At 35.4% G+C, this 21,694-nt stretch overlaps 2 protein-coding genes across 6 annotated transcripts in view; one reads left to right on the top strand and one right to left on the bottom strand.

Moving 5' to 3' along the window:
• LOC133847017 (uncharacterized) overlaps window positions 1–14,171 on the bottom strand; it is a 321,107-nt gene extending 306,936 nt beyond the window's left edge. For 4 of the 5 annotated variants that reach the window (XM_062281721.1, XM_062281722.1, XM_062281719.1 and 1 more), the window contains exons 1-8: window positions 13,795–14,168; window positions 12,627–12,731; window positions 12,423–12,566; window positions 12,260–12,371; window positions 12,069–12,202; window positions 11,231–11,569; window positions 10,707–11,168; window positions 10,137–10,638 (exon numbers count right to left, since the gene is read on the bottom strand). In XM_062281721.1, the coding sequence (XP_062137705.1) occupies window positions 10,270–10,638; window positions 10,707–11,168; window positions 11,231–11,569; window positions 12,069–12,202; window positions 12,260–12,371; window positions 12,423–12,566; window positions 12,627–12,731; window positions 13,795–13,992 (1,863 nt within the window). In that variant the 5' untranslated portion in view covers window positions 13,993–14,168 and the 3' untranslated portion in view covers window positions 10,137–10,269. Of the gene's footprint in view, window positions 1–10,136; window positions 10,639–10,706; window positions 11,169–11,230; window positions 11,570–12,068; window positions 12,203–12,259; window positions 12,372–12,422; window positions 12,567–12,626; window positions 12,732–13,794 lie in introns of all 5 variants that reach the window. The other variant, XM_062281723.1, reaches the window with a different exon arrangement.
• LOC133847016 (midnolin homolog) lies at window positions 437–20,299 on the top strand. Its single transcript, XM_062281718.1, is given in 6 exon segments — window positions 437–836; window positions 14,304–15,344; window positions 16,658–16,834; window positions 16,901–17,664; window positions 19,158–19,770; window positions 19,772–20,299. Coding segments are annotated over 5 exon segments (2,067 nt in total). The 5' UTR covers window positions 437–836; window positions 14,304–15,191; the 3' UTR covers window positions 20,132–20,299.
• Window positions 20,300–21,694: the final 1,395 nt, after the last annotated feature.

Raw genomic sequence — 21,694 nt, 5'->3', positions numbered from 1 at the left:
TTTTGTCCCACACCCCTTCCGACAGTCAAACCAACATCGTGTGAAAGCTTTCTCTGCAATATTTTGATGATAAAACACAAATTTAGCTGTCAAAGAGAAAGCACAACGAAAATAGAGAAAGAGCTTGGTACATAACGTGAGTGACTGAGTGAGAGTAGGAGAAGAGCGCAAAGAATGAGCTTGGAACAGTGACGAAAAAGTTTCGTGCGTTCGGTTCGTTCGTGTGTCGTTCGTTCGTGTCTCCGTTGGTGAACTTCTTGTGCACTTCGTGTGTCGAATGCAATTATGCCAGTATGTGTGTGCTACGGCTATGCGTGTGCAGCTGTGTCCGTGTGTGGGTGTGTGGGTGTATAAGCGCGTATTTGTTTTGTTGCTTGCTTTGGCTGGCTGAGTGAGTTTCGCGTTCGCGCGTCAAATTCAGTTTCATTTCAGTTACTACAACGATTTCAAGACCTACGGACGTTTTACACGGCGTTCGTAGCGCGCGCTGCAATTAAGTAACGTTTTCACACACAAGCAACTCAAAGCATAAAATAGAACAAAAAAAATAAAATAAAATATAAAATACAACAGAAACCAAACACAACAACTACAACAACAACAAATAAAACCAACTGCAACAACAACCACAAGATAAACAAATAGACATAGGAGAACAATAGTAAAAAGCAAAAAATAAAAAAAAACAACAACAAAACCTAATTGTAATCAAACTAAAAACGTATTACACAACTCGCCAACTCTCGCCCATCGTACAAACAACAACAACTGCAACAAGAGCAACAGCAACTACAACAACAACGACTACTACGTCAATCAACATAATAGTTCGCTTGGTACTTAAAACAAAAATACAACCAAAAAAAAAACTCTGTGCCATATATTTTTCTTCCCATTTTTTTTGTGTTCTCGTAATGTGCATTACAAAATGCATGTGTATACATTGGCACACGTACATATGTAGAGATAATTATATGTGTGCTTTATTTAGTATGTACACACTGTATGATAACTAGAGAAAACTACTCGCGACAACAATAACAACAAAACGCATTCGAGATATCTTTGAAGCCAGTCAAAATGTCCCTGTCCCTGTCGCAGCAACAGCAACAGCAGCAGAGGCAGCGCAGCAATCAGTTTTGCCGATTGCGCGACTCCATTTCGATTTCGTTATCGCTCAGTAGGGCAGTGGAGCTCGTGTTCGTGTTTCGTGCTTCGTGTGTTCGTGCCGTCGTGCCCAGCTGTTAGCCGACAGACAACACGAAACGACAACCAACTCCATTCCCCGCCGCCCCCTTCTTTCTTGCATGCTATCCATCCATCCACTTTGGTGTCCGTGGACATGTTCCATCAAATTTTGTACTGTTTTTTTTTTTTATGTCTTTCTACTTTTCTTTACCCGTGCGCAGCAGCATTGTACAGACACATATACAAATGGTACATAATGTGTTGTACATGGCAATAGAACAAGTGCGTCCTCTCACTCACTCACACTACTCTCGCATCACAATTTGTCGTCATAGTCGCGCACTCAGCTGATGGGCAAGCGACGACGAGCTGTTTCGTAAATAGATATACATACATATATACGTATAGACATACATATGTACATACATATGTTCTGCATACATATTATGTATTGAATTCGAATTCGATAAACTATTCGCTGTTGTTCTATTGAGTTGGCAGCTCAGCAAATTTTGTGCACACACTCACACAAGTGTGTATGTGTGTATTAGCGTCATTTGGCATTTATCGTATTCGCATTCGTTTTCGTCTTCGTCGTGGGCGAATTGAGTCGCTGTCGCTAAAACGTGTGTATGTACACATGTTAAATATCGTACTTACATACGTACAAACACACGCACATACACACATTACGTGTATTTGTCGTTTCAATTTTCGTGTGTGCACAGATAGAAAAACAAAATCATGTGCTTTATTTTTCACACTGACATGTGTAAGTACAATGCATGTATGGATGTGTATGTGTGTGTTGTGTGCATGTGCTTTACATCAGCTGTTCTCTCTGTGAGTGTGTGTGTGCGTTTTGTTATTTGTCAATAAACAAGCAACGGAAACATGTTCCAATGATAACAAATTAAGTGCGAGCAAAACATTTTTTAATTGTGACAAATGGCTGCAGCAAAAAGCGACAACAAAAAAACGACACAAATGGTGTACAACAACAAAAAAAATGGTAGAAATTAATAGTACAAAATGTCCTCTATGGTGAAAAAAAAGGGCACAACAAAAACACACACACACAGAGCGAGAGAGAGAAAGAAAGAGAGCGCTTCACAGCTGCATAGGCACGCACACATGCTTACGCTGTCAGCTGTTTTGTGTTGTTTTGCCAAATTGTCTTGAGCACAAAAATTTTTGCTTGTCCCATTCCGCCCCTCACCCCTTCACACTACGTCGCTCAGCCTGGCAGCCACCCACTTAAAGCTCAAAACGTAAATACCCGACAGCCGTTTTTCGCAAAGTGAGAGAGAACGAGAGAGGAAGCGTTCTGGGCTTGTTCTCTCGCTTTTGCTTGCGCTCTTATTGTTCTGTCTGTGTGTGTGTGTGCGACACTTGCTCTTTTGTTAAGGGGGGCTCGCAAAAGGAATATGAGTGGGGGCGACAGAGTGAGAGAGGGAGAGAGAGCGAGCGAGGCTAGTCAGTGGACAAAAAAAAGGCGAAGAAACAAAATAACACACATATTCGAGTCGAATATAATTTAGTGTCTTTGCGATCTTGTAATATTTAAGTACATGTGTACACACTGTGTGAAGGTGTCGTTGTCGTCGTCTTCTTCTTCTTCTTAGTTTATGCATATATCGTGTCTGTCTGTGTGTGCGTGCGTCGTTAAGTTTTAAATGATGTGCTAAACGACGACAAATAACCTAAAAGGAATTATGCAATTCATATGAAAATAAGGCTTTTGCTGTTTTCGTGTTTTTTGTAAGTGCAACAACAATGAAAGGCTATCAAAAAAAAATCTATTTTGTGGGCGTCGCAAGGAAAACAGCAACGAACATCAGCTGCACACACACATACACAGACACACATACCAATTGCAAGCATTACGATACGATACAATAGAATACACACATTGGTGTGTGTTTGTATCGTATTTATGTAATCGGCCAGTGCTTGTTCGATTATGAGAGCTGCTGACATGTCCCCCCTTTTATACTTGTCCTCCTCTCTCTCACGCCCAGCTGGCAAAAGGAATTTTACTTCCAGGCACACGCATACACATGCGAATGCACTTGCATGCGTTGCGTGTGTGTGTGTGATGTAAGAACAACGACAACGACAATAACAACAACGACAGCAAGAGCAACTGTAATAATAATAGAACAGTTTTCTAACAGTGGCATGTGAACTGGATTATAACACTCAAGACCGTTTTTTTTCTTTTTTTTTGCTGCTGGTGGTAACATGTAAATAACAAAACTACTACAAAACATATATATTATTTATAAGGAAGCAAAAACAGAAAAAAAAAATACCCCAAGCACAAATTGGCACAAACAACAAAGCTCAAAAGGTTTTCCCATACACTACAAAAATATGTGTGTACATACGCTCTAATTATCTACAAACAAGCTGAATTGAAGGCCATTGAGAGACAATTGGTATCACACACACACACACACACACACACACACACACATGCACATGTGAGTGCTGCCCTTGCTGCCTTTTACCGTTACCTGCCCATTATCAGAGCGGATTCATAATCGTCAGCTTAACTTAATTAAATTAAAGTCACCTAATTGAAGAAACCAGACAAAACAACAACAACAACAACAACTAAACAACAACTGTAAAGAAAACCCCCACAAAAAACTACAACAACACTGTTAATTGACTGCACGACAATTTTATAATAATATCACGCAATTACGATTGCGATAATAATAATATATTATGATGTCTCATTTCTTCGATAGCTTGATTCCATAAATCAGACATCGACTCGTGTCGATAAACAATTCACATTCCTATATACGATATGCAGAGTATTTACGTAAAATCCCTTTAAAAAGAAACTCGAAATAATCAGCAGATATCTCTAAGTACTATATATCGAAAACAAAACACCTTCATTCATATTCATTAAAGTTAAAACTCGTGGTTCTAAAAAAAAAAAGTTGAACTTATTTATAGATTTTTGCTTATTTCGCATAGCTTGTCTCATTTTGCTTTATTTTTATAGTTCCTAAAGATTTACGATTCTCAAGCAATTATGCAAATTGTTTCAAGTAACGTAAATGACGAAAAAACTAAGTTTTTCAATTTCTACTTTCAAGTATTTGTCTATTTTTTTTTATTAAAAAAATCATTTAACAATTATGCCTAGAACTTTTTTAACGATCCTTAAAAAAAGGAATATTTATTCGTAAATAACGGAAAAAACAATTCTTTTTAAATTTTGACATTATTTTGTTATTTTTCCTTTCAACTTTGTCAGCAATCCTTAAATAGAAAACAAAATTTATTAAATGCCAATCTTTAAACCAAAAACCAACTAAACAAAACTAAAGATTATTGAACTTTCTTAAAAAATACTTATAAATTATAATAATGAGAAAAATATATTAAACCTTTAAACCCAAAGAAAACAATTTTAGAATTCAACCTTAAACTTTTTTAAAAACTACTTATAAATAATACTAAATAAAAAATCTTATGAAATTCTAAACTTTGGAATCCCACAAATCAAATCTTAAGAGACTTTAGAATTAAGTCGAGAATTGAACTTTTTTAAAAACTACTTATAAATAATTGCTTGCAAATTCAATTACTCGATTTTTTACTGCCGTCGGTAAAGATGAGTCAGCTTATCATATCACCACCATCGTCTTTATCTCTCGTAAGTAGGTTAATCTTTAGTCGTTTTCGAGTTGCTGTTGATAATTTAAATGATATATGGTTGAGTGTCAATATTAGCTTTGCTAACTTGCGACTTAACTTATTTACACTCCGATGATAATTTATGTTGTAAGTGATTCATTACCGTTTGCACGGATTATCGATAATAGATTGTAGTTAGATAGAGGTTCAGACTTTCCTAATATCTTGGGAAAACTTAGCAACTATGCCCTCATTTGGTAATTTTGAATTTAATCTGGAAGTAGATTATAATATAGTAATTTTCTTCAAAAGTATTGCGACTTCTCTAATATCTAAGGTATCTAGAAATTAATAAATATACTCTTATTTAGTAATTCCTTTTTTGAATCGGAAAGAATTTACTCATTTTCTTGAAAAGTATATTCAATTATATAGTATTAAAAGTTTTATTAAAACATACTTATTTGCTTGTAAACAAAAAAAAGATTTCATAATTCTCAATTTAACTAAAGTGTATAAAAATATATATACTTTTTTTCTTGAAAAGTATGTTAAAGTATATAGTATAGTATAATACATTAAAATATATTATTCTTCTTCAATACGAATGAAAAGCTTAGTAAATATGTTCTCATTTGGTAATTCCTAATTTTGATGTGAAAGTATTGTATATTAAAATATACAAAGTTTCTTGACAGTATATTAAAGTATATAGTACAGTATACATAGTCTACTAAAAGTATTAATAAAATAAACTGATAATTTTGATAATAACTAATTTTTATAGGAAGTATTTTAAAATATCTTAATTTTTTTTAAAAGAAAAGAAAAACTTATTAATCTGGATAATTCAGAATTTGTATCAGAAAGTATATTAAAATATATAATATAATATATTATTTTAAAAGTATTATTAAAATATACTGATTTTTCGTGAATATATTATATATATTATATATATAGTATATTAACGAATTTAGTATAGTATATTAAAATGATTATTAAAATATACTAATTTGCTGGAAAACAACAAAATGCTTTGATAAGTCATAATTTAACTGAAAGAGTATTAAAATGAACATACTAATTTTCTTCAAAAGTATATTAAAATACTGAGTATAGTATAAAATACCACTTTAAGTGATATGAAAATATACTAACATTGAGTATCTATATTTAAAGTCCTCAAGAACTCGTAACTCGAACTCTGCTGCTCTTAAAGAGCAACTCGCATTGATTTCTCCGACAGTGTTATAACCTGTCAAGTATTACCAAATAGCCCCAGAACGATGTCACCATCACCATCATCATTATCATCATCATCATCATCATCGTCATTAGTTGTGACTCTTGTGAGGGGCTCGTTTCGCAGCAGGAAGAGCAACAAAGCAAAGAATTGTGAGCTATAAATAACTTTTGGCCAGTTTCCTGTTATTTCTTATTTTGTGTGTGTGACAATTTGTTGCACACTAATCACGATGATGATGATGGTGATGACGATGATGCTGAAGAACATCATTATAATAATGAGCCACGTTCCAGCGAACGAAAGTAAACAACAAGAACAACAACAAGAACAGCTGCGACTCACAAACTCTCTCTCTTTCTATCCTTCACTCTCTCTCTCGCTGTGTGTTGCTTCACACTCTTCGGCGCGCTCTCTCTTAGCTTCTGTCGTCATTTGCTCTTTGCGAAAATCAATAAAATCTGGGCCAACAGTTTTAAAGGTTGATTTAAAAGGTATGACGACGACGACACTTTGACCCAACTATGAAGCATGTACACACACACAGACACGGACACACACACACGCACACAGTGTGTACATATTCAAATATAAATAAACAATAATGGAAGCAACCTTCAGCGTCCTCCAACGGATGTAGTTGAGGGTGCCTTAGAAGCAGCGTGTGAAGATAGAGGGGGAGGGGGAAGGGGACAGCTTGGGTTTTTCTTTAATTACGCGCATCTGGCAACTCTCTCTCTAAGTGTGTGCGTGTTTTGTTAGTCTTGCCATCTTACATGTGTGTACATGTTTCGACATGCATAAAAGTGAAAATTGAGCCGAGCTTTTTCAAGTTCACACACACACACTAACACACACATACACATTCGCATGCATTGTGCATCCCCTTGTGAGAATGCTTATAAATAAATAAATACCGTTAGCGCGCCGTGCAAATGGAGAAACCTTGTTCTCTCTCAACCTGACAACAACAACAACAAACAGGGAAAACAATTTGTGTCGAACCCTCCCAAAAATAACTTCTGGCTGCATCGAAGGGTTGTCCGTAAGTTGTTTTACGGGTCTCGCGACCCTTTCGCCCTGAATGATGGGGGGAAGAGGGGAAGGAAGAGGAAGAGCTTTGCTATTGCTGTGTCCGTTATTAAATGAAGGTCAAAGTTGGCGCTATCAATGCGTACAATACAATAATAGATCTCTTTTAGATAGCCAAAAGCGTTTTCAAAGGTTTCAGCTGCCTTTTTTGGCTCTGAGAGAAAGCGTTTTAAAGCCCCTTTTAAAGGTGTCATCTCGCATAATTTATATTGATTTTAGTAATATTTAAAGTGTGTAGAGAAAATCATTTTGGAACTGTATTTGAAAAATCATTGTGGAACTGTATTCGAAATGAAACTTTATTTTGCAAATATTTTCAATCATTTTCAAAAAGTATTTTAAAGGTGTCCCATAAAATGTATATTGATTTAAAGTAATATTTGAAATATGCGGAAAATATAAATATTTGAAATGAATTTGAAAAAGTATTTTACATAATTTCTTAGCAAATTATTATAAAGGAAATATTGTTTTAAATGGTTCAAAATATTTGTGAAATAATGAATGATGAAGAAAGTTGTGTAGAAAATACAAAAGATGTAATAAAAATGAAGCATAGTTATGAGCGTACAATTTTATAACGGAACTATGAAATGTTTGCGATGAAAAGTCTGGAAGTGATTTAGATTATTGTCGTAGCGATGTCATAAAAATTCAGAAATATATCTAAAGTAGTTTAGATTTCTAGTTGAAAGTTTTATAATTGATTAATGTCATAACATTAATTTTGAATCTAATTTGTATTCGTATATAACACAATAAAAGATTAATTTTTTGCTAAAGTGAAACTAATAAATAATAATTAATCATACTAGACGGGTGATTAACATAATTCGCAGATTGTATATCTATATAGTATATAGTATATACTATATTTATATATTAGTATACAATATAGTATATTTATTTAATTATAAAAGCTAGTATATGTCTATGAAAATTGCTATATCAACTGAAAACTCAAAGAATCCGTTTTATTGATAGACAATATTTGCGTATACTTGATATTGATAGTGACAAGCAGAGCCAATATTTGCGTATACTTGATATTCTGAGTTACCTTTGTGTATACTTTAAAGATAATACTCAATTTTGTTAGTTCCCTTTACCTTTGCTTGATTTTAGTTAACAGTTCAAAGATTTGATTTGTTTGTTGACTTTTAAGCAACTGTAATTGTTATCGATGGACATAAAAATAGAAAGAAATAACATACAAAGATATCGTGGCAAATTGATATTTCTACCAAGTTTCGTTTCCCATGGGTCCGCAGTCTTCGTCTGTCTCGCTTCTGCTTGTAGTACTATTGTTGTTGTTGTTGCTGTTGTTGTTATTCTCTTTTATTTTTCCCCCCAGCTGAGCTTTGAAATCAGCGGCCTTCACTCGAAGCGCGTCTAGAACGCAGCAGATTTGCATACACACAAAAAGTGTACAAGTACTATACATATATACACAGCCATATACTACCATGCATAGTAGTTATTTACAGTGTTATGTATGTGTGTGTGTGTGCATCATCTATGTATGTACATTTGAACGCTTTGACGCTTGCAGTTTACACACATTTGAGCAAAGAGCATAAAAGCAAGTGCATTATGTACACATGTATGCGTAGTGTGTGTGTGTGTCAGTGTGTCAGTGTGTTTGTGTGAGCACTTGAAGTCGTTAAAATGTCATCGCGCACACGCAGCAAGCGACAGCGAAAGTAGCAACAACAACAACAAAAGCTTTGCTGCTGCGAAAGCTCGTCTCGTTTGCTCCAGTTACGATTGCACTTTTGCGAACGAACGAACAAACGAGCGAGCGAGCGAGAGAGAGAGAGTGAGAGTGAGAGCCGCTCTCTGCTTTGTGCTAGTTTTCGCATGTGATGCGTGCTCTCTTTTGTGTTCATTGTATGTGTGTGTGTGGCCACGGTTAACCTATATTTAAGGATGACATTTAGGTGCACAGCGTGTCGAGGCAGCACTTGTCTGCTGCAATCGGAGCAAACTGCCAACTGACGCTGAATGACGTCGGCACCCACACACACTACATACATACATACATATATATACATAACTATGTACATATATATATATATTTATATATATATATATAAAGTGTCGGCAAAGGTCGTGCCTAATAAGCTGAGAACCGGGCCAGCAACGTTTTCTTTTCAATATATGAGAAAATAATGCAAATTCAATAAGCCATTCAAATTGCTCAATCGCAGTACTTATTTGTATTATTTTCATTATTATTATTATTGCTATTGCATGCCATCTACAATATGGCTGCCATCATTTATTTACAGTCAACTCGCTTGTTAATTATCGTTAATAGGCCCCCATCAATTATCTTTGGTCCTCCTCTTTGTGCTTTGCTCTGAAGTCAAGTGCTTCCTTTGATGCGAACACTGATTTTAATTGTGTATTGTCATTTACCTTTGAAACAGCAATCAATATTCAGCATTTATATAAAATTGTCGACTTATTGTGAAAGTGTGTAAAAAGGTATTTCTCAATATTGAAAAGCGAAACTCTTTTTAAGGCAAAAAGTGAAAAGCAAAATGGATATCACAAAATAAAAAAAAAAAAAAAATAATATAATAATAATAATAATAATAATAATAATAATAATAATAATAATAATAATAATAATAATAATAATAATAATAATAATAATAATAATAATAATAATAATAATAATAATAATAATAATATAATAATAATAATAATAATAATAATAATAATAATAATAATAATAATAATAATAATAATAATAATAATAATAATAATAATAATAATAATAATAATAATAATGATAATAATAAAAAAATATTCTTTTCATATTTATTTTTCAAACAAATTCTAAAAACTAACAAAAATCATTTTAAAATATTCGATAAATTCTCTTTTAACGTTTCTCAATGTTGGAAAATTAACTGAAATATAAAGAAAATAAGCTTACCAACAAATTTGAGCAAGTTCTTCCAAAACAATATCCTCTTCAATCTCTGTATTTCTTTCAATTTTTTTTTTATTTCTTCTTCTTTTATCTTTTTTTTGTACACAACAAATTTCAAGATTTCGCACACTGCTCACTAAATATCATCTCTGGTCTCGACAATACGACTAATGATGGGTATATCTTCGGGTTGTGTGCTATTCACGCTATTCGGATTGAGTGTGCTTTGCACATAATCATGCTTAAATTTCTCCCAACGTCGCGTCTTGAGGAAATTGCCAAAGAGTTCCTCACGCGACGGGACACAACCCTCCAAATAGAATTTGCGACGTTTCCAGATATGTCCCGGATTTTGATCCGGCTCCATTAGCCAGAAGCGTGGCAAGAGCATGCATTGAACCACTGTGCGTGCCATGATAACGCGATGAACTATCGTCTCGCCTAGGCCAAAAATTCCGCCATAAGTCAGAGAACCAACGTCCACAAAACGCGTCTCAGTTTCCGGCTGTGAAAAGGATTTAAATATTATACTAAAGAGTAGATAGTTTATTGCAGAAGTAGTAGTAAACTTACGACTACATTGACTGTGGGTGAAATGTACGTGTCACGCGGTGTATTCTGATTCATCGAATCATCGGTTTCAACACGCAGCACATTCCCCTCCGATTGTCGAAGTGATTTGAGCGTTGAGCGCGCTGTGCTTCGATTCGATGATATCATCGATTTCATTGTTGTTCTCTCAGTCGTCGGCGTCTCCTCAACGGAGATTTCCTCTTCGACGAAATAATCCTCTGGAATGTAATCGTACTCATCCTCCGCGTCCTCGGGAAAGTAATCCTCATCATCATCGCCATGCATTGAACTGGCGCGAGCCGTCGATGAAGTCGTCTTTCCAAAACTTGTCAATCTTCTTGCCACATAAGTTGTGCGACGTCTCAAAACAGTTCGTCGCGGGTTGCGATGAATTTTCCTTTTCAACTGAATTCCACCATAGCCACAGGCAATTTCCACCTCTCGCAGTCCAATTTTGCGTTTCTAAAAGGGGAAAATTTCGATTTTTAATCACAAGTTTTTCCATTTTTTTTTCTGCTGCTTACCGCTTTCTTCTCCTGCAACGTTTCCGCATCTTGTGAATCCGTGGAGGCCAACAAATCGTCGAGATTAAAATCGGAATTCGATACTTCGACTTCCGAGTCACGTAAGCGAGTTTTGCTCGTCTTCGCATCAAGATCAAAGCCATCCGCATTGTTCACTTTAACCAAATCGTAGGTGATTTTGCCCACATTTCGCAGCACTCGCATTTTGAGGCACTGTAGTATGGTGCACTCGCCACTGAGTATGAAATGAACATAGCTAACAGCGCCTCGATTATCCGAATATATAAACTGCAAGGGATCGTATTGTATTAAAAGTCCATAGCTGCAGGCGCGAACAATCTGAAATTGAGAATAAATTTGATTTGTCAGAAGCACTTAAGTGACCAATCCTCTGCATCAGTCAATCAATAAATCAATCAATCATTTAACTGATTGACAATTCATCAATCAACAGTTACTTGACTGATAGATTAATTTTATTATTGGTCAATCGTAAAAATCGATCGCGAATTTTGCATTATTTGTAATCAATCAATCAATCGCATTTTTAATCAATCAATGACATCACTTCAGTCATTCAGATGCCGATCGATCAATCATTCATAAATACACTTGATTGATAGCTTTGTTAACTGCCACTGACTTCAATCACGTTGTATTTAAATGGCTTGTCAATCAATCAATCACACATGCACTTGATTGATAGCTTTGTTAACTGCCATTGCTTCAGTCAGTGAATATTTTGATCTTTTTTTTTTTTAATTTAGCCAGCTTTTTTTTTGAATATTGAAACATTTGTCAACTTTTATAATTTCTAATTTATCTTAAATTTTCAAACCTGTTCCTCGGTGAAGAAATCAAAGTAGTTGAGCGTTTTTAAGGCTGTCTTCTTGTCCGCCCATTGTTTTCGAGCAAAGGGTCCCAAAATTGTTCTAAACTCCAACTCAGTTATGCACAGCAACTCGCAAGACGCTAAAAAAAACAGATAACATATATTTCGCTATATAGAGTAGACAATAATATTATTACATATCGTCACATAAGTGTTGAGTCTGCTACAATTTTCGAGCAGTTCCACGTCGCCAATCCAATCTCCAGGTCCCACAATCGCTTCCGATATCATTGTAGTTTTCTTTGTGGCCTGAAATAACTTAATTTCATTTAATGAATTCGAAATATAGCATTCATTCACCTTGTCGTAGAGGGTTTTTCTCATTTCGATTTCCCCGGAAATCACAAAATATATATAGAGGGGAAAATCATGTTCTTTCATCAGTATGCGATCAGCGCCAACTGTCATAAACTTGATCACGGGCACCAAGCGAGCTCGCAATTTCTATGAAAATTATCATTATCGTCATCGATATCGATATCGATTGCTAGAGCTAAGACTCACCGGCGGAATTCGCGAGAAACAGGTTAAACCTGCCACAATCATGCACAATTTCTTGCGCTCTTCCACAGTGCGAGCGTAGGCTGGAGAGCGCAGCAGTGCTTTCTCCTGTGATGGAAGCAAATCATGTATCAATCACATTCAATCATATGTATAAGCCATAGTTATCGATCGATAAACCATTAGTTTGCTAAAATAAGTCAATCGCTCATTATGCATTTTTTTAATCAATCAATTACAAAAACCCTTGATTGATGGCTTTGTTAGCTGCCACTGGTCAATCTGATTGATGCATTACTTAAGTCAGTAACTATTTGAATCGGATGCAAATCAATTAATCAATCAATCATACAAACCCTTGCTTGATAGCATTTACTGTGACTGACTTCAATCAGTTAGTATTTAAATCGAATGCCAATCAATCAATCAATCACAGATACACTTGATCGTTAGCTTTGTTAATGTCAATCAATAAATCACACATACGATTGATTGAGAGCTTTGCTAATTAATACTGACTTCAATCAGTCAATCAATCACAGATACACTTGATTGAAAGCTCTGTTAATGTAAATCAATCAATCATTCACACATGCAATTGATTGATAGCTTTGTTAACTGCTACTGAATTCTATCAGTTAGTATTTAAATCAAATGCCAATCAATCACAGATACACATGATTGATAGCTTTGTTAACTGCCACTGGCTTCAGTTAGACAGTAGTCAAATGAGATGCCAATCAATCAAACATGCACTTGATTGATAGATTTGTTAACTGCCACTGACTTCAATCAGTTAGTATTTAAATGCCAATCAATCAATCAATCAATCACACATACACTTGATTGATAGCTTTCTTAACCGCCACTGGCTTCACTTAGTCAGTACTTAAATCGGATATCAATGAATCAATCGCACATGCACTTGATTGATAGCTTTGTTAAGGTCCATCACTCAATCAATCACATTGATAGCTTTGCTAACTACCACTGACTTCAATCAGTCAGTTTTATATAGAATGTAAACTTGATTAATAGGTTTATTAATGCCAATCAATCTAACACACATACACTTGATTGATAGCTTTCTTAACCGCCACTGACTTCAATCAATTAATATTCCAAATCAATCAACCAACCACACATTCACTTGATTGACAGCTTCGCTTACCGCCACAGTTAGAATGCCCGTTTTGCGCTTTTGACGGACCAGAAAGGCGAGATTCTTCTTCACGTTCATTGAGATGCCCTGCGCCTGTTCATCGGGCTCATCGAGCCATTGTCTGTTGATCATGACGGCGCGTACCAAACGCTTGAAGCGTGATCGCATATCCCGCTTATGGGGATCGACATCGCGGCGTTTGGACATTATTATTTTTGTGAGCGAAACAAGTGTGCGAAAGTCCAAACGAAGATTTAATGAACTGTTTATAATGTTGTTTTTTTAAATGGTTTTTTGTTTAAGTATTTAATTTTTATTTGAGTTTTTTACGTTTTTTAGTGTAACGATGTGAACATGTTTCAAGTGTGCAAAGTAATGAACATTATTTGAGGGAAATAAACAGCAAAAGGTTGCTGAGATTTCATTCTGAATTCGAGTTTGAAGAGGCAACTGAATTAAAATAAATAATTTAGGTAGACAATTATATTAATTTATATATATTTGTTCCTTTCTTGCAGATATATTTCTTATGAACATCGCTACACACTGCTTTTGAGAACCCAATAGTAAAACAATAAAGAAAAAAAACCAACAAGAATTTGCCAAAAAAAACAAAAACAAAAAGTGAAATACAATAGATAAAAGACAAAATACACAAGAAACCACAACAGCGTAGATAAGAGAACTAGACAACAAATTAAATGTAAACAAATATCGATGACATTGAAGAACGGAAAGAGGATGTGTGTTATGTATGTCTAAAGATTGTGCAGATGCCTCAAGAAACGCGAAACGATAAGAAGAGCAACTCAAAAAAGAAAACACAACTCGAACTCAACTCAACTGAACTCAACTCAACTCAACTCAACTCAAATGCTATATAGTAGGGGATATATAGCAATCGTATCTAGATAACTACGCTTATAACGTCAACAAAACGGGGAACATAAATTCAAAGGGATAACACGAAAACATTTCTCATTCAACACTGAGAAACTATTCAATAAACATATTCAAATACCAAATCGTGCATACACACAAAACAACAAAAAAATAAAAACAATTTACAAGAAAAACCCCAAAAAAAGCAACTTAACAAGAAATACACATTGTTAATTCTGTACACAAACAAACAAATAAACAACAACAACAACAACAACATCTGATACAGAGATTCGAAAAGTATTCCAAATTATCAATCATAGTTCGGATGATAAGTCCAAGTGAAACGTTCTTTCCACCACAGGCAATACACTAACAACAAGCTAGAGCAAGATAGCAACAAGAGCAATAAAGTGCAGCCATAAAACCGTTATACATTTTGTGAGTCAACAAGCGTGCGAAACAGTGGGAGAGAGCGAGAGAGACGAAGAGAGAAGAGAGAAGAGTGTGCAAGTGCTGCCAAAATGCATATTGAAATACAGGTTGCGTTGAACTTTGTCATTTCGTATCTGTACAACAAATTGCCGCGCCGAAGAGTAAACATTTTTGGCGAGGAATTGGAGAAGGCGTTGCGGGATAAATTTCAAGGACACTGGTACCCCGAGAAGCCCTTCAAGGTGAGCGAAATTAACTAACTAACGTCTCTGTCTGTCCGTCTGTCTGTCTGTCCGTCTGCACTTGTCAGCTGTCATATTTCAGCGATTGACAGAGTTAAAGCTACCAAATTTATAATCTGCACTCTGCTAATGACAATCTCCCAAATTGTTTACATTTTTTATTATTATTCATACGATTATATTAGTATTATATTATTTCTTTATATAGATTTTGTTTAAGCCAAGTTTCGGTATTATTATTATTATTAGAAGTAGCTTAACACAGTTGTGCATCTTAACATTATTAACTTTTACATACTACTTTGAATTTTACAAGTTTAAGTGCTTAAAATTACGAAAATACATTCGAGATTTTTCTATTTACTTTGTATTTAAAGTAATACAATGGTGGAACCTAATTTAAGATTTTTTAAGAAAAAACTATTTAAAACTAAGAACGAACATTCATTCATGAACTTTTTAAGACTTTTCTTTAAGAGGCACGTAGGCACATTAAAATAGCAGTGCGACAAAATCAGAACTAAACACTTTTATTTTGCATATTCCTTTTTGTTAGTAGATCGCTGGCACATTGGTTTTGTAAAAAATAAGCAGAAACCCTGTTAGTCCTAAAAAGATTATAAACTGATATTTGATTTTGTAAATAATCTTTAAAAAATCATATATGGGTAATTCCATGACGGAACTTTCTTTACATTGAAAATAACATAAACTGAAACAATTTTGAAAATAAGAAAAGTTTATTTTTATAGTTTTAGATAAGTACTTTAATTAGAGCTAAGAATGGTTTTGGAATTTTCTTTCTGTTTTGCTTTCTGTTGTGATAATTGCAAAAATTAACCAATTCGTACGCAAAACCAAAAAATGAACGAAATTATATATCTGAAAACAGATCAAGATCCTAAAATTAATCTTAGCTCTAAATATAGTGCTTATCTAGAGCTTTAAGAATAACATTCACTTATTTTTAAAATTGTTTCAGTTTATGTGATTTTCACTGCAATGCAGTGTAAAAAGTCTCGCACGGGAAAAATTTCGCCATGGAATTACCCATATATGATTATATTTAGAAGGTCTCGAGATTTTTAGCTTAATTTTAAAACAATGTTCAAAAGTTTTTTTTTTCTTATATATAATACTATTTACAAAACTTAATAAAAGTGATTTGATTATGAATTGTCTTAAATTAAGAACTGTCGACTGTTGATCGATGTTCTCGACTGTTGATTTGTTCAACTATTGATTATATAAACATTTGTATATGTCACCATCAGAATTATTTAACTTAGTTCGTTTTTACTGCATCTTTTCAGGGTTCGGCGTATCGCTGTCTGAAAACTGGCGATCCCATCGATTCGGTGTTGGCGCGAGCGGCGCGAGAAAGCGGAGTTCCGATCAGCGATATACTCGAGAATCTGCCCAATGAGCTCTCCGTCTGGGTTGATCCCGGCGAGGTTTCCTATCGCATTGGCGAAAAGGGTGCCGTAAAGGTGAGACTTGAAGACTCTATAGACTATGATGTAACGATACTGATTTAAATTGTTCCTCACTTTTAGATACTCTACACGGAGAACAATGAGAATCATGAGGATAGCCATTCGGCGGATCGGGAGGTGAGGAAGACGTTCAATCCGGAGGCGCAATGCTTTCGTCCCATCGATGCGGTCAACACGACCATGAACAATTTGAGCTTAAGCCCCAAGGAATTGCCATTGCCAGCATCGGCAACTGGGGCAACAACCACAACTGGTGGAGCCAATGGCGCCATTGGCACAACTGCAGCAGGAGGAGGAGGAGGAGTAGCTGGTGCAGCAGCTGGAGGAGGAGGAGGAGTAGCTGGTGCAGCAACAACGATGCCCACATTGCCACCATTGCCAGCAACGGCTGCCACAGCATCAGGCTCATCGCCACACTCGACTGCTGGAGCTACGCAAGCTGGATCATCGAGCTCGCCCACCGCCTATGCCAAGGGCAGTCCCAATCCCCATCCACATGTCCATCCCCATCCCCATTCGCATTCGCATCAGCATCAGCATCAACATCAGCATCAGCATGGACATCAACATGCACAGCATCCCCATCCACATAGCCACAATCACAATCCCCATGGTCATGGTCATGCGAACGCCAATGGCAGCGGCTCTAGCGGCGGCAGTTTGGCTGGTAGCAATAATAATGCGTCTGCCGCTGCTGCCGCCGCTACAGCCGCCGCCTTTGTGCAGCGTGCCGCTCAAGCGCCGTTAACATTCACCACGGCCACCTTCGCCCAGACCAAGTTCGGCAGCACCAAGCTCAAGACGAGCTCGAAGCGCACCAACAGGTGAGTCTAAAATACCCTGCTCTCTCTCTCTCTCTCTCTCTCTCTGAGACTATTTTCCTCTGGTCTCATTTTAAGAAACAAAGAGTTGAGACTTTCAAAACTGTATCAAATTTTTGGAGACTTTATTTATGTTGCCCATTGCCTATAAGGTAATACCCTACCTTTTATAATACCCAACTATCATTATATAATTATAAGCCTGCAGGAAATGTTAGTAACAGGCAGAAGGAGGAATCTGCAAACCCAAAAAGTATACTATTTATTTTTGATCGGCGTCAACTGCCGAGACGATTTAGTTCTTCCGTCTGTCTGTCCGTCAGTCAGTATAAACGCCTAAATCTCAGAGACTGTAAAAGATAGAGACATCATTTTTTTACAATCGCACCTTTTGATTTTACACACAGATCTGATTTGTTTAAAATGTTTGTCCTCTTCAAAAATCGAATCAATCGGTGCATACAATCATATGTACTATAGCTACAGTATTTATAATTACTGAAAATTGTGGAAGTTATTTAAGAAATACTTTTATATGGCAAAAACACTTCGCGTTGCTTTTAGCTGATAATCTGGTATATTTTCTACTCTATGGTATATTCAGTATAGCCTTCGGTATATTTTTGCAGTCTATTTGTGGTATATTTTTAAAATGGTATATTTTGAATGTAGTACAATATCGATATACCGACATGCAGTATATTTTAAGAATGGTATATTTACAATGCAGTATAATATCGTTCTGTGAAGTATATTCTTTCGTATATTTTAGTATTTTTGCAGTATATTTTCGATATATTTTTAGAATATGGTTTTATTTAAAATGGGTAGCGGATATCTGAACTTACAACTCGAATACAGGCATCATAAACATGCTAAAAAGTTTTTGGAGGTTTAGTCATTAATTCAGATAACTAATTTCAAAGTTATACAGATTACATTATGTTATTGTGTTTATAGTAAAATATTTTTTTATTACTTCAGTTACTTAAAGTAGCAAATTTTATTGAATTTTTTCCATATCTGTTACCAACAAGTTATGAAAATAAAACGAAATTTATGAGTCTGAAACTTAATATATATTTTTTTATTATGATTCTGATTCAGATCAGTCTGTTAAGATAATATTTAATCATAATAATGCAATGAATGCTTTAACTATTTTTTTTATTTTTGTTTTTTATTTTTTTTTTAGGAAAAAAATGTAGTTGTAGAATATATTTTCTTATATCCACAGACAGAGCACACACAGCCAGCGTTAACTATAAGTAATTGTAATGAAATACAAGTATTTATATATTTTTATATGGGATCGTCAAATAAACTTTGAAGATGAATAGATTTTTGTAATAACTGTTAAGTTAGTAGCAATTTCTGATTTCTATGTCTCTCTCTCTCTTTCTCTTGATGTGTGTTGTGACTGTTCTAAATTGTACTCTATCCGTTTGTCTCTTTCTATCTTTGTATTCTCTCTCTCTCTCTCTCTCGTTCAACAGCAGCTCGTATCGCATGTCGCCCACTGAGTTCTCCAACTACATCAAGCAGCGAGCGATGCAACAGCAACTGCATCACGGACACGGAGGAAACTCCTCAGTTGCCGCCTTTGGAGCCTTGGATGCAGTTTCTCCGGCTCGTTCGCTTTCACCCAATCCGTTGGCATTGGGCGCTGGCAATGCGGGAGCTGGCAATGGGGCAGGAGTAGGAGTAGGAGGAGGAGCATCGACAGCCGCATCGACTGCTGCTGATCCATTCTATTATCCAAACATGGCGATGGGATTGTACCCCCCCCCCTATAACGGACAGCGTAATCTGTATGAGCCGCCGCACTTTAATGCCGATCCCGCTGGCTTGGGATTATTTGGAAGCGCCGCAGCTGCTGGCAATAATAGCTACAGTACTTATCTGGAACCTTGCTACTTTGGCAACACTCCACACAACCAGCAGCAACAACAGCAGCAGCAGCAGCAACAGCAATTGGAGCACGCCAACAGCAGCGAGAGTTGCTTCGGTTTGGTTGCCGGAGATGCCGGAGAGTGCAGCGTGGATGAGACCGTTGCTAACGCAGCTGGTGGCGCAGTGAATGGCGAATCATCAGCAGACGATAGCAGTCCCAATTGCCACGCCCACAGCTGGCATTGTCGCTGATTCAGTCGGAGCAACAACAACAACTAACAACTGCAGCTCAGTTTCCGTTTCCACTTCGGGTTCCAGCTCCTCGAATGTTGCCACTGTGAATGGTGGAGCAACAGCCACAGCTGGAGGCAACACTCAGCAGCAGCAGCAACAGCAGGCAGATGCAACTGTTGCTGGCGTTGCTGCCACCACCAGCAGCAACAATAATAATAACAATAATGCTACTAACAACAGCAACAACAACAGCGGCGGCGGCGGCAACAACAAGCTCATCGATGGTCTCAGCTCGTTTTACGGCAGCGGTTCGACTTATCAGCAATTGTTGGTCGCCAATTAAATTTGGAGAAAAGGCGAAGGAAGCAGCAAAAATGCAGTTATCAACAACAAGCAACAAAAAAAAAAGAAGAAATAAATAAATAACTAATGCGTACTCATCATACGATTAACATAGCAGACAGACATCAACAAAAAGAAATATACGCAAAGCAAAAAAAAAAAAAAAGAAGTTAGTCTCTATATATTAATAATAGTATGTGTATGAAAACAGAAAAAGAAAAAAACAGAAAAGTTATAGTTAGGCACACATATGATTTATGATTTGTTATTTCCGAAACCGAAATCGAAACCTAAACTTGATGCAGCGCTTTAAGTCTTATCGGATTGTACATATTTTATAGGCATATATATGTGGTTTATTCTATATGTATATGTGGCCCTAGGCATACACAAAAACAACAAAAAAAAAAAAACATAAACATACATGCAAAAAATAGTGGAAACTAAAGAAAAATATCTCTATTCATGTTAAAAACTGGACAACAACGTTTTTTTTTTAGAACTTTCTAAGCTAATTGTGTTTTCAAAATTGTTATACGAATATATTTAGAAGATAACTAAAAAGAAAAAAGAACTTACGACGATGATAATAGCAAAACAATCCAAAAACATTGGATAATCCCAGATCATTAAGTTTCTTGTTTTTTTTTTTGTATTTTTTTAATTAGTTGTTTTTGATATAGAAGAACAAAAAGAGGAAAAAGTAAATCACATGGATTGAATTTTGCATACCCTTAAATTTTCGAAATGAGTGTAGTAGTTAATAATACTGCATATACTATATAATACTGAATATACTAAATCTAGTATCAAAATCGAATGTAAAGAAGTTTCCAGTTACACTATATATATGAATATATATAGTATATAGAAAGTTAAAAGCAGGTCCCGTCCGTTCCAATCCCGTAGAAATCAAATAAAAAAATATAAAAATATCGTCGGCACACCGATGATTGAAAACCCTGGCAGAGTATGAAACCATATTCGACCGATCATTCCTATGGCAGCTATATGATATAGCAAAACGATCCGGCCAGTTTCAAAAAAGTTTGCTAAAAATTCAAAAAAAAAATAAAATAAAATAAAAAATTACATATTACATATGAAAATATAAATATATGAATATATGAATTCAGTCAAAGCATAATAAACTCTGCTTGGGTAGAAAAGAAAAACTAGAAAAAATTTAAGTAAAAATTAAAACACCGCCGAAGGGTGACAATAAAAATTCTAGGAACACATGGATTACGTTGCCTGATCGATGATTTTCAATATATATATTTTGTGTTGTACATTTTTTAATCATTTCTTTTTTTATTTTTTGGTTTTAAGGGTATGCAAACTTCGGCTAGCCGAGGAACTAACACAATATATATACATATATATATAAATATATATCTATTATATTCATATAATATTTTTTGTGTGCTAATATGTGTGTGTATTACTATTTGACTTCATTTTTTTATATGTGTATGTATATCTATTTTTATATGAACATTTGTAATTTTTATAAACAAAACCAAAATAAAGTAAAAACAATTTTATACTTTTTATACGGGCT

This window comes from Drosophila sulfurigaster, chromosome X (assembly GCF_023558435.1).
Source record: "Drosophila sulfurigaster albostrigata strain 15112-1811.04 chromosome X, ASM2355843v2, whole genome shotgun sequence".
NCBI classification, from domain to species: domain Eukaryota; kingdom Metazoa; phylum Arthropoda; class Insecta; order Diptera; family Drosophilidae; genus Drosophila; species Drosophila sulfurigaster.
This window is presented reverse-complemented; position numbering and strand designations above follow the sequence as displayed.